At 38.1% G+C, this 14719-nt stretch overlaps 3 gene segments (V, D, J or C); 2 read left to right on the top strand and 1 right to left on the bottom strand.

The window, feature by feature from the left end:
• Positions 1–1141: 1141 nt before the first annotated feature.
• Positions 1142–1826, top strand: LOC122970111. The segment is given in 2 exon segments: positions 1142–1247; positions 1464–1826. Coding segments are annotated over 2 exon segments (360 nt in total).
• Positions 1827–2875: 1049 nt separating this feature from the next.
• Positions 2876–10641, bottom strand: LOC122970123. The segment is given in 2 exon segments: positions 2876–3368; positions 10614–10641. Coding segments are annotated over 2 exon segments (336 nt in total).
• Positions 10642–13209: 2568 nt separating this feature from the next.
• LOC122970122 lies at positions 13210–13972 on the top strand. The segment is given in 2 exon segments: positions 13210–13413; positions 13628–13972. Coding segments are annotated over 2 exon segments (357 nt in total).
• Positions 13973–14719: the final 747 nt, after the last annotated feature.

The raw sequence follows: 14719 nt of genomic DNA on the forward strand, positions 1-14719 counted from the left end.
GTGTTCATTGTCCTTACAGTCCAGCCACAGTCCCCACCTCTAGTATAAGAACTGGTTTCCACCGCCTTGTTTCGTGCAATTATGGTTGAGCCCCACATGTGCCCAGTTGAACTGATTAACTGATAGCACCTTGTTGGGGGCTGCACAGCTTGAGGCAGCTGTCTTTCCAGTGACACACAAATGCTTTATCCACAGCTCCTGTAATTAGCAAACCATGTTGACTGTGGTGACTGCAAAAACAATGTTGCTAGGCCTGTTGCTGGCAAACAGGACTGCATTGCCAAAATGCCACCATTCCATGCAGGATGTGGGCCATATGAACATTAGGAATGTGGGCCAGGTCTTGTTTATTTGGTTCGTTCTTGGTTGACATGCAGTATTGCTATGGCTTTCTTGTTGCCGGGATCTGGCAAAAAGGAGTGAAACGCCCCAGTGCCATCATTCCATGCAGTATTTGGGCCAAATGAAGATATGGAATGTGGGCCCGATCAGGGCCAGATCTGGTTTATTTGTTTAGTTTTTGGTTTATGTGTGGGATGGCTATGGTTTGCTTGTGGCCCGGATTTGGCAAACAGGAGCGGACCACCCAAGTGCCATCATTCCATGCGGTATGGGCCACATGAAAGTGTCGGGTGTGGGCTGGATATGGGTCACAGCAATTTTGCTATCTGGGTATTTGCTACACCAGCTCCATTCCACATTCAGACTGGCTCTCTTAAAAGTGTATTCAACAGATTTTAATGAGGAAACTTTCTAAATTTATCTATAAACTGTTTATTCATCTATTTGGTGGTTTTGGTTTCACATTTTGTACTTCAGCAAAAAAGAGATACACAATAGAAAAAATGGTAAAAAAAAAACAATCAAACAAACAAAACAAAACTGAAAACAACTCTTTATAATAAGCCTCAAACTTCTTAGATTACAGAATTCACATCAGTCTTTCTAACTGCTTGGTGGAAATGAAATGAAGTTCTCTCCCTCAGATTGTCACTCCTTTATGTTATGGATGATGTAAATGTTGAGTTCTCCCAGCAGTGAGGAGGAAACAGCATGATATGTTGAGGACAGCTACAGTTGACTGACTCTGTGTGTTTGCATATCTGTCCTGCCTCTCTGCTCCCAGCCGTTAAGAGGCCAGTGTTGATCAGTGGCTGTCCAGACCTTTCACAGCCACTGACACGCCGGCAGCACAATGATGATGTCACTGACTCTACTGCTGGCCACCCTGGGGCTCCTTGTTCAGGGTGAGACTCTATTGTGAAAACTTTGCTTCAGGATGCAACCAGGTTGACCACAATGATGTTCTCCTGTGATGGAGAAACACTGAAACAAGCAGCATTTACCTTCTTCCATCTATTCTCCATGTTAAAGAAATGATACTCTTCTGTTTTCATGTTGATCATCTTTCTCCAAGCTGGATTTGTCTCAATAACCCTTCTCCTCTTTTTCATGTTTTCCAGGTTCATCAGGACAAATCACTGTGACTCAGTCTCCTGGATCTCAGTCTGTTGTTCCAGGACAGACTGTCTCCATCAGATGTAAAACCAGTACAAATGTTTATAGCTACCTCAGCTGGTACCTTCAGAAACCTGGAGAAGCTCCTAAACTCCTGATTTATCAAGCTACAAACCGTCAGCCTGGAGTTTCACGTCGTTTTAGTGGAAGTGGATCTGGGACTGACTTCACTCTGACCATCAGTGGAGTTCAGGCTGAAGATTCAGGAGTTTATTACTGTCAGCAGAGTGACAGCAGACCGTTCACACAGTGATACAACGTCGTACAAAAACCTCCCTCAGCTGAAGAGGAACTGATCTTACTCAACAGCTGCACTCAAACTAAAACAACAGAGGTTTTAATTATTTAATTTGAACATTTTTACATAAAACATTTTGTATTTTACAAAAAAAAGATTTATTTTAAATACTTTCATTAATACAGAATATGAAACATTTGGCTGAACATCAAATTTAACCTCTGTTGAAGGATGATTTCAATTCTTTAATAAGTTTAATCTACTGACTACAACACATGAACACTAAAACTATTATTATTTATTTATTTCATTCTCTAACTATTTTTACAGATACTCAAACATACATTTTTTTAGAAATAAATTACAAAATGTTATCATTTCATATATATATATATATATATATATATATATATATATATATATATAATATAAACCAAAAAACATTTAAATGATTATGTAATTAATTAAAACTTGAATTCCTTCCCTTTTTCATCTCTTTCATTTGTCTTTGTGTTTCAGCTCTTCAGCAGAAGCAGTTTGTATAAATGTCCAGGGTTAAAATGTCAGATCACACTCATTTTATATCTCTTTATGCTGATGATATTTTGCTTTTTATTTCAGAATTAGAACATATTTCTGAGGGTTTTGTGAATTTGTTTAAAATATTATGTATATGCTTTTAATACATTTGAAAAAATAAAAATATTAGACTCTTTGCACTGACACACTTCAGTAACATAAGATGATTGGAGGATTTTTCATTAAAAATACTCAATTACTAATTATAACAGACAAATCTGAAGTGACTCCACCAAAGCATTTTCTACAATTATTATGACTTTACTGTAAAGTATGAAAACAAATTATGGACTTACTACCACCATGACTGTGTAGCATTAATCACATAATATCTAAGAGTGTTGTTTGAGTGTAAATACTTTCCTAATATACAGTATATGAATCAATACATTATGTGATCTTACATTTTCCTTCTGAAGTCTTCATAGAGCAGTTGAAACATTTATAACTCAGTTTTTATCAGGATTTAATATCATTACTGTTACCATTAAGACAAAATAATTAAGACACTTTTATAATAATAAAGATGAAAACAAGTGATTTGATGAACAGATCTTTATTGTCTGGAAATACTGAAATTATATTGAAACATTACAACAAGCAAGTAAATATTGTTACTGAAACATGTGAAATAAAAGAGAGAGATAGTTGCAGAGATCAGAGTGAGAGCAGTAGCAGAGTAAAAGCAGTAGCAGTGAGTCAGGTCAGGACTAGGAACACTGGTCTCTCCTCAGTGTCTCTGAGACTGGAGTCAGGGAGCCCTGGGTGGCCTCACAGGTCACAGAGCCCACCTTCCTCCACTGGTCTGCAGGGAGCCTCAGGGTGCTGCTCCAGCTGTAGCGGCCGTCCTTCTGCAGCACCCCGGGGCTCCTGCTCTGCTCCAAGCTGCTGCTGCTGCTGCCGTCCACCTTCCAGGCCAGACTCCAGTCTGAGGGGTAGCCCTTGTTAGCCAGACACACGAGCGTGGCCTTCCCCTGCTGCAGCTCCTCGCTGGAGGGGGGCAGCACTGTCAGGGTGGGGGTGACTCGACCCACTGGAGGAGACAGAGAGACAACATGAAGAAAGCTCATACAAAGAGAAAATAAACTCCACCCTGTTGGTTGCAGCAGAGGAGGCTGCTGGTTCTGTTGGTCTTCCTCAGACTGGATAAAACTGGTCTTCAGTGTTTCACTTCCCTCTCTGAGCTCAGTAACCATGGCAACAGACAGGCATCACTGATGAACCATGGCAACAGACAGGTTTCAGTACTAAAGATAAAAGGTTCCAAGCAAACAACTCTTCAACTACTTTAATTTACTCAAAAACTTAAACATCAGTGCTAAAGAAGTAAATATTATGCATTACAGAAAGGCAGAAATACTTTTATTTGAGCATCCATATTTTTAAATTGAAGCCAAAACGTTAAAGAGACAGTTTGTGTTTAATCTCCTCATTTACACAGGCATCACTACTGAACTATGAAAACAGACAGACTTCACTAATGACAAATATTTTAAGCACTGAAATACTTTTTCCAACTCACAAAATGAATCCTATTAATACAACATGAGGTTAAATCAGCTACAGTGATATTATGGTATTCACTGGTTATAATGAGGATGTGACATGTCATTAAATTCATTGTTCTGAGAGGAAGATTGAGTTAAACACATGAAATGTTTCCAGATAAAACACTCACTAAATAAATGTCTGGTAGATTTCTTCAGATGAAATTATATAATCATGACGTTAAATTAATCAAGGATATTTTCTTTAATTCAGACCCTAAGAACGTAATTATATTGTCTTCAAATAAGCAGCTGTACACTTTAATAATTAATCAATGCTTTGGCAAATTGATTGATCCATTGATCAAGCAGCATCATCAGAGTAATCTAAGTCCCTGTTGGAGTCAGTCAGAGCATTTCCATAGAGAGCCACTTTGCATCAGCAGCACCATGCTCCAGTGCTCTGGGAGAGTTTATAGTCCTGAGAGTTGAACACTGGATGACTGACAGCTGTCCTTCATCACAACAGAAGCCACAGAAATCCTCCTCATCAAAAACATGACTTTGATCTCCGTCCTCATCTGGACTCTCCTCTGCTTCACTCAGGGTGAGGAAAATCATTTTTCTGTCATGTGAAAATCATTTGGAGTGTAGCTGAGTTTCACCATCTCATGTCCAGTGTTTCTTCTCTCTCCTCAGGGTCTGTTGGACAAAATGTTGTCTTGACTCAGCCAGCAGCCAAATCACTGCAGCTTGGTCAAACTGTCTCTATTGACTGTAAGGCTAATAGACAAGTTACTCAGTGGTCTGGTTCACAATACTATCTGTCCTGGTACCATCAGAAAACTGGAGAAGCTCCTAAACTTCTGATCTACCTAACATCAGACAGATTTACAGGAATCTCCTCCAGATTCAGTGGAAGTGGAGCAGGGAATGGAGTTGACTTCACTCTGACCATCAGTGGAGTTCAGGCTGAAGATTCAGGAGTTTATTACTGTCAGAGTTATCACTATATCAACAGTCAGCGTGTATTCACACAGTGAAAAAGCGTCGTACAAAAACCTCCCTACTGCAGAGACTGATACAGTTCACTGAACACACACACATACACACACACACACACACACACACACACACACAGATGATTTATGATGTTCATAGTGTGTATACCAGTTTTCCTTGTGAAGTTCAAACAGTCCACCTCCCACAACAACATCCATCTGAGTCAGCTCCGCTGATGTCGATACACAAAACAAACTCACAATATATGAGACCTGACTGTCATTTTATGTGTTACAAAAAAACAAACCTGATGTATTGTGTGCCACAACATTCAGCAAATGTCATGAACAAATTGTTTTTGGGAAGAGGGTCAAATTCAAGTTTGGACACAAACAGTATGTCAAGACCATCAGCAAAGGATTTGATGTTTAGTGTCTGAGAGTTTAAGATGCCCCAACAAGGAGACCTTTAGTCTTATTTCTTTTCAGCTGCTTGAAAATTTTCATGACATTCAAGAATTGATAAAAAAACACAACAATGAACCATGTCTATTTAACAGTCTATGTAGAAGTACATTGTAGTTAACAGCATCAATAGCAGCACTTTAATATGAAAGTACACCACTGATAGTGTCTTATAATCCATGTTCAATGTCAGGTCCTTTACAACTTTACAGTCAAACTGCTGAAAGTAACAATGTTGAATGCAGTCATTTGCTTAAAAACTGCTTTGTCATTTTAAATATCTGTATGTGCACTTTTACTGATAACCTGACACGCTAGATGGTTTATTACACAGAACCATCTGACAAGACATCCATGGAAACTGTTTGGAAAAGGGTAGACACTAAAAAAATACTTGGCAGGCAATTAGATGAACCATCTGTCTATCTACATCTATCACTGTCTTTCCTTGTGAGGCAGATGGAGAATCCTTATAGGACACTGATTGGTCCAAACCACCGGTGGTTCGGACACAAGCGAATAAACTGAAGCCTGACAAGATGGATTCTCGCTTTATCTCACAATGTTGTGATCTCGCAAATCCAGCAGCCTCGCAAGGTAACTTTTACTGTGTATTATATATGATTTTTAATGTAGTATATGACCGTTTTCTTGGCTTGTTTTTATTGTCTGTATTGTATTTACTGCTGTAACAATGTTTATATGATTAAATAAGGATTATTTTTTTTTGCTTAAAAGATAATTTGCAATTAGTGTTTGATTGAGTTAGGATGAAACAGCATGATATGTTGAGGACAGCTACAGTTGACTGACTCTGTGTGTTTGCATATCTGTCCTGCCTCTCTGCTCCCAGCCGTTAAGAGGCCAGTGTTGATCAGTGGCTGTCCAGACCTTTCAGAGCCACTGACACGCCGCCGGCAGCACGATGATGATGTCACTGACTCTACTGCTGGCCACCCTGGGGCTCCTTGTTCAGGGTGAGACTCTCTAGTGAAAACTTTGCTTCAGGATGCAACCAGGTTCACCACAATGATGTTCTGCTGTGATGGAGAAACACTGGAACAAGCAACATTTCCCTTCTTCCATCTATTCTCCATGTTAAAGAAATGATACTCTTCTGTTTTCATGTTGATCATCTTTCTCCAAGCTGGATTTGTCTCAATAACCCTTCTCCTCTTTATCATGTTTTCCAGGTTCATTAGGACAAGTCACTGTGACTCAGTCTCCTAGATCTCGGTCTGTTGTTCCAGGACAGACCGTCTCCATCAGATGTAAAACCAGTACAGGTGTTAGTAACAACCTCCACTGGTACCTTCAGAAATCTGGAGAAGCTCCTAAACTCCTGATTTATTGGGCTACAAACCTTCAGCCTGGAGTTTCAGATCGTTTTAGTGGAAGTGGATCTGGGACTGACTTCACTCTGACCATCAGTGGAGTTCAGGCTGAAGATTCAGGAGTTTATTACTGTCAGAGTTATAAATATATCAACAGTCAGCGGGTGTTCACACAGTGAAAAAGCGTCGTACAAAAACCTCCCTCAGTCAGACTGAACAGAAACTGAACCGACTGCTGCAGCTGGAAGCTACTGCAGAGACTGATACAGTTCACTGAACACACACACACACACACACACACACACACACACACACCAGTAGGTCTTTAATTGAAGTATATGCAGATCGTTCACTGTCTTTCATCATAAATGTAAATATATATCAATACAAATATAATTACAAATGTTTATTAGACATGGAGGACTTGTTTCTCTTCTCCTCTTTAGATTTTTTTGGACTCCTGGTTTCTTCCGTTAGGAAATGCATCAGCATCTCCAACACATTCTCACTCCCAACTCATCACATATGGAAGCTTGGTCAGGACCCCGTAGAGTCACTTTTTAACACACTGGGTACCCCTTTAGTGTCATTTTTCAACGTGCAGTATCACAGCAGTCACTGTTAAAAAAAATAATATTTTATGGTGTGACAACACGGTGGTTAAGGTCCGGTGAGGTTTAGGCACAAAAACCACTGGGTTAGGGTTAGGGAAAGGTCATGATTTGAGTTAAAATATAAAATAAAATAAAACTGGCAAGGAACCGTGCTCTGTGCTGATTTCCAACTTTCTGTCTGCCAACAATGTTACAACCCCTCCACCTCCTAATAAGAAAGTCAGCTCATATAGATGTCATGTGAAGTACGTCACTTCAGAAATGTTGATATGAAACGTATTGTTGAAATGTCAATATGCTCCATATTCCAGGTGTTGAAATGTAGATTTTCATTATATCTGTGGTTTGCACAAACATACAATGCCAACGTTTTATTCTGGTGACCAGGCTGAAATTTGTCACCTTATATAGACGTCATCAGTCTCATGTCGTCTATTTCAGACATTGTGGGAGTTCAACAGAAGTCTATCGGACTACCCTGCGTGTTCATAAATGACGCTAAAGGGGTACCCAGTGCGTTAAAATGTGACAGTACAGGGTCCTGACCAAGCTTCAATATGTGACGAGTTGGGAGTGAGAACGGGCTGGCATCTCAGGCATCATTTCATTCACACCATCAAAAAGATCAGCTTGTATGCTGATGACATCCGACCAAACATCACAAAATCCTAATTTTTCCTTCTTTCAGTTACTAATCAGATCAGAAGTTATAAGAAGTGTTCTAACTATTCTCACTCCTATTTTAAAATTTGCATTAGATCTTTTTTTTTCTTGTTTTATTTTAAACAAACATGAAACACATATTCAATACTCACACACAAACAAAAACAACAGACATACCACATATATACATATATATACAAATATACAAACATACATATATGTACATACATGTCAAGCACTATATGTGATTGTGGTTCAAAAATATTCACTTATACAGCAATTTAAATTAAATACATCATTTCATAGAAGGAACTAAATAAAAAAGAGATAATGTTAATTTATGATAACATAGAATAATCATAGTTCTGTATCCCAAGTTTTTGATATTGCCAAGATCTCCCATTTATTAATGTCTGAGCTTTTTGCTCTGCCTTTAATAATAATATATTATTATTTAATAATCATCTTTTCCTGCAAATATTAAAGATTTACATGTAATATGAAGGAACTCAAAACCAGCTTTTTTGGAGAATCAAATATATAAAGCTTGCCAAGCAACACAATAATACTCAATAACAAGTTTTTATCATCTTGATAACCCCAAATAATATTGAGAGGGGATAAAGGTAAAAGGATTGCTTGTTCAGATAACCAATTTGCCACCTGCTGCCAAAAGGATGAAACCACTGGACAATACCAAAATAAACACATAATATCCTCCTCCTCATCACCACAAAATCTACAGATATTATCCTGAGTTATTCTCCATATCTTAAGCATTTTTCTTGTTGGTAACATCGTATAAAACATTTTTAACTGAAAGGCCCATAAATAAGTAGAGCAAGATGACGAGTAAATACATCTAAAAATGTTTAACCAAGGAAGAGGAGTATCAAACACATCATCCCAATATGTTTGAAAATAATGTGGATGAGAAGTTATATTCTCAAAGGACATAAAGAAATGATACATATCTTAAATAAATGTGTATTCAATAGAATTGACAAACATTTATTAAATCAAACACATTTAATAAAGAAACACCTCCATATATCTGTAAAACTCTGGATTTGGGGCCTTTCACATCACTAGTTGCACATTCTGCACTTCAGAAAAACAAAATATCAACCATGTTAAAAAAACTGAAAACAATTCTGTGAAATTAGCCTCAAAATTCTTCCTTTACACATTTCATATCAGTCTTTCTAACTGCTTAATGAAATTCTCTCCCTCAGATTTTCACTCCTTTATGTTATGGATGATGTAAATGTTGTGTTCTCCCAGCAGTGAGGAGGAAACAGCATGATATGTTGAGGACAGCTACAGTTGACTGACTCTGTGTGTTTGCATATCTGTCCTGCCTCTCTGCTCCCAGCCGTTAAGAGGCCAGTGTTGATCAGTGGCTGTCCAGACCTTTTTAGAGCCACTGACACGCCGGCAGCACAATGATGATGTCACTGACTCTACTGCTGGCCACCCTGGGGCTCCTTGTTCAGGGTGAGACTCTCTAGTGAAAACTTTGCTTCAGGATGCAACCAGGTTCACCACAATGATGTTCTGCTGTGATGGAGAAACACTGAAACAAGCAGCATTTACCTTCTTCCATCTATTCTCCATGTTAAAGAAATGATACTCTTCTGTTTTCATGTTGATCATCTTTCTCCAAGCTGGATTTGTCTCAATAACCCTTCTCCTCTTTTTCATGTTTTCCAGGTTCATCAGGACAAATCACTGTGACTCAGTCTCCTGGATCTCAGTCTGTTGTTCCAGGACAGACTGTCTCCATCAGATGTAAAACCAGTTCAATTGTTGGTAGCTACCTCAGTTGGTACCTTCAGAAACCTGGAGAAGCTCCTAAACTCCTGATTTATTATGCTACAGACCTTCAGCCTGGAGTTTCAGATCGTTTTAGTGGAAGTGGATACGGCACTGACTTCACTCTGACCATCAGTGGAGTTCAGGCTGAAGATTCAGGAGTTTATTACTGTCAGAGTTATAAATCTATCAACAGTCAGGATGTGTTCACACAGTGAAAAAGTGTCATACAAAAACCTCCCTCAGTCAGACTGAACAGAAATTGAACTGACTGCTGCAGCTGGAAGCTACTGCAGAGACTGATACAGTTCACTGAACACACACACACACACACACACACACACACACACACACACACACACACACACACACACACATTTTCGGATTAAACCATTAGACAATTGATTCATATGTCTGTAGTAATGAATATGAATCTATCACAGACAATAATCACAGTATTTTTCATTATTGGTCTCACAGTGCTCACAGTGGTACAAACACAGTAACAACTTTGTACTGATGACCTGATAGAAACTGAAGGAAACAAATTAGTTACATTGAAGTAAATGAAAAAAGAGGCAAAACAGGTACTTTGTTCCTTTATTAAAACATATGAAATGTGATATGAAGTTATACATTGAGAACATCAGATTTCTTAAAGCTTGAAATAATCTTCTGTATCAAGGTGTCTCCACAGCTCAGCAGGTGATTGACAGTTCTGTGTAGACTCTACCTGTTACCTGTTCTAGCTGTGTTTACTTTCTCTCATATTCACTTTGTTATACAGAGCAGTAACAACGCTGCTGAAGAGAAAGTTTGGACTGGCAGTAGTGGATCTGTTAGATGAGGATAATATAATTGTTGCAGCATTAAAGTCAAAAATCAAAATCCAGACTCACTTTTCAGACCCATGTGGAACACCTATCAAGCAAACTGAAGGCCAAAAATGGATTTTTGTATAGAAACTAATCATGTTTCTCTTCTGCTAGTCTGTGAAGGAAGGTTGTCGCACACTCGTCACCACGATACTAAAAATATACTTTAATAATTTACCAACGTTTCCACATGACAGTCTTCTTCAGGGTATTGAGGGACATAACAGCTCAACAGACATTATATAGGAGATAGGACACAGATGTGTCTGTCATGGGGAGGAGTGTCCTCAATCACATTTACATACTGTTGGAGGAGCAAGTACCTGATTCACATGACATTTAAAAGTCACATCAGGAAAACATGATACGATTGATCAATAGCTTAGATCATACAGTGCATCAAAAAAAAAAATCTCCATATAAATGCACAATACATTTGATAAAAGGTTAGTTATACAATATGTCAAAAGAATATCAGAAAAGATCTCCATATAAATATCAAATCGTGGCTACGAGTGTGCGACTACCTTCCATCACACCTTTCCTACTTTCATGGTGGTCAGCAACTCTCCAACACTGGTTTGTGTTCCTCTTCTCTCTCATCCTGAGAATCTCTTCTGCTAGTTGAAAGACCATTGTACAATCTACAATTCTGTGTGCGCTTGATTATGGTGATATTGTATATATGCATGCTTTTCCCTCCACCTTAAAGCTTCTTGACTCAGTGTATCACAGAGCACTGCTCTTCATCACAGCTGATGAATTCCTCACTCACCATTGCATCTTATATGAAAAGGTGGGATGGTCCTCCTTAACAAACAGAAGGCAGCAGCATTGAATGTTGTTTATTTATGAGGCTCTACCGCAAAAACTGCCTGGTTCCCTCTGATCTCTGGTTACATTTAAATACAATACTTACAATGTCAGGACACATTTTAACATCAGCTGTACCTCTTGTTCACACTGAACTTGGTGTGGGTTCAAATACTCTGCTGTGTACAGTGTTTGGTTTGTCCCTTCTGGGCTACTGTAGAAACATGGCGGGCTTCGTGGAAGAGGACCTGCTCCCTATGTAGATATAAAGGGCTCATTCTAAGATAACGAAAACTATTCTTATTTTCAGGTGATTATACACTAATTAAAACATACTTATGAATATTATATTCCATTTCTGCCAACAGATCCTCCTAAATCTTACACACTGGTCCTTTAAATGAAGAATTAAATCCATGAATAAATAATGAAAAGAAAAAGATTCACTGGAAGAGCAGATATTCAGTGAGAACACTGAACACGTGTTTGTTTGTTTGTTTGTTTGTTTATTTAACAGGGACAGTGCACATTAATAAACATTGCTGTATATGCGCCAGTTAGCCAAGAGGCTATCTTTCAGCTGTAGTCCCTGGACAGATGTTACAGAGTCGCCCTAAAAACAGAATATGAAAATGAGATTGAAATTACAAAGTTACCGAGGTCATTTATAAGCATGCGGAACAATTAATAAAATGAAGAAAGAAGAACATATATAATATTAATAAAAAACATCATTCAGGACATCCTTAAAACATGCAACACACAGACTCATGATACAAGATATGCAAGACAATAAATACATGAAGCTATTAATGTTAATAGAAAAGTAGATTGAATAAGATCACACTGAGCTGCATTGTTAGACACTAACTAGAACATGCAAAGCAGAAGCACAGATACAAAAAGCATGCACAGTATGTAAAATACATAAATTAGTCTGACACAATAAAAGCAAAACCACAATAAGACATGCATGCAGGTACATGAAGGCAGACTGGCAGTAGCAAGATAGCGACAGGTGACAGTAGACAGCAAGGTGCAACTAAGTCTTAGTGCTGACAGAGCTGAGTACTAATTAACCATTTCTTTAAATGAGCTCTAAATGAACTATACGTGTCCAGTTCTCTAATAGTTGCTGGGATGGAGTTCCATTCTAGTGCAGCTTTAACAGAGAATGCAGACCGACTGAAAGTACTTTTTCTGAGTGGGATGATGCAATCCCCTCTTGCTGCACCTCTTGTGAACCCATATGCAGTTGTTCTTATGTTGACAAACTGTCTGAGCGGAGGAGAGGTCAAACCATATATAATCTGGTACATAAGACAAACATCTACATATTTAATCAAGTTCTCCCAACTCAATAAGTTATATTTTTTTAATATTGGGCAATTATGAAAATTTACTGGTTTCTTGTCAAGGAAGTGTTCGTTTATACAAAGACTCTATTGGTTTTAGAGTAGTGTTGCCAGCCTGCAACCAGGTCGTTAAACAGTAAATGATATGGGAAATGAACCTGAAATTTGACAGATTGAATTTGACCCGGTTACAGACCTTTTTCACCTGAGCCTTGAATGAAAGTTTGGAGTCAATCAAAACACCAAGGTACTTGTATTCAGATACGACCTGTAGGCTCTCCCCTGATGCAAAGACATCCGGCTCTACACTGAGAGAGCATTGCTTTAACCATGCTGTTACATGAGTCATGGAGTTTGTGAGATGTCTACATCTAATTATTTACAGTATAAACGAGGTAAAAATCTGATGTATCAGCTACAAATTACAGTGAGTTCTCCCAGCAGTGAGGAGGAAACAGCATGATATGTTGAGGACAGCTACAGTTGACTGACTCTGTGTGTTTGCATATCTGTCCTGCCTCTCTGCTCCCAGCCGTTAAGAGGCCAGTGTTGATCAGTGGCTGTCCAGACCTTTCAGAGCCACTGACACACCGCCAGCAGCACAATGATGATGTCACTGACTCTACTGCTGGCCACCCTGGGGCTCCTTGTTCAGGGTGAGACTCTCTTGTGAAAACTTTGCTTCAGGATGCAACCAGGTTCACCACAATGATGTTCTGCTGTGATGGAGAAACACTGAAACAAGCAGCATTTACCTTCTTCCATCTATTCTCCATGTTAAAGAAATGATACTCTTCTGTTTTCATGTTGATCATCTTTCTCCAAGCTGGATCTCTCTTCAGTAACCCTTCTCTTTTTCATGTTTTCCAGGATCATCAGGACAAATCACTGTGACTCAGACTCCTGGATCTCAGTCTGTTGTTCCAGGACAGACTGTCTCCATCAGATGTAAAACCAGTTCAAGTGTTAATAATGTGCTCAATTGGTACCTTCAGAAACCTGGAGAAGCTCCTAAACTCCTGATTTATTATGCTACAACTCTTCAGTCTGGAGTTTCATATCGTTTTAGTGGAAGTGGATATTGCACTGACTTCACTCTGACCATCAGTGGAGTTCAGGCTGAAGATTCAGGAGTTTATTACTGTCAGCAGGGTTACATCCCGTTCACACAGTGATACAACGTCGTACAAAAACCTTCCTCAGCTGAAGAGGAACTGATCTGACTCAACAGCTGCACTCAAACTAAAACAACAGATGTTTTAATAATGTAATTTTCAACATTTTAACACTAAATATTCTGTATTTAACAAGAAAAGATTTATTTTAAATACTTTCATTAATACAGAACATGAAACATTTGGCTGAATATCAAATCTAACCTCTGTTGAAGTATGATTTCAATTCTTTAATAAGTTTAATCTACTGACTACAACACATGAACACTAAAACTATTATTAATTTATTTCATTTCTTACTATTTTTCATAGATACTCAAACATACTATTTTTTAGAAATAAATTACAAAATGTTATCATGATAAAATCTACTATCATTTGTGTTGTAAAATTACTAATCATGTCATGTGACATATATTTGTCATTTTGCATGTTTTTATTCCAGCAGCAAGTATTTATAATATAAACCAAAAAATATTTAATTGATTAAGTAATTAATTAATACTTGAATTCTTTCCCTTTTTCATCTCTTTCATTTGTCTTTGTGTTTCAGCTCTTCAGCAGAAGCAGTTTGTAAAAATGTCCAGGGTTAAAATGTCAGATCACACTCATTTTATATCTCTTTATGCTGATGATATTTTGCTTTTTATTTCAGGATTAGAACATATTTCTGAGGCTTTTGTGATTTTGTTTAAAAGATTATGTATATGCTTTTAATACATCTGAAAAAAATAAAAATATTAGACTCTTTGCACTGACACACTTCAGTAACATAAGATGATTGGAG

Source organism: Thunnus albacares, chromosome 19, assembly GCF_914725855.1.
Source record: "Thunnus albacares chromosome 19, fThuAlb1.1, whole genome shotgun sequence".
NCBI classification, from domain to species: Eukaryota; Metazoa; Chordata; class Actinopteri; order Scombriformes; family Scombridae; genus Thunnus; species Thunnus albacares.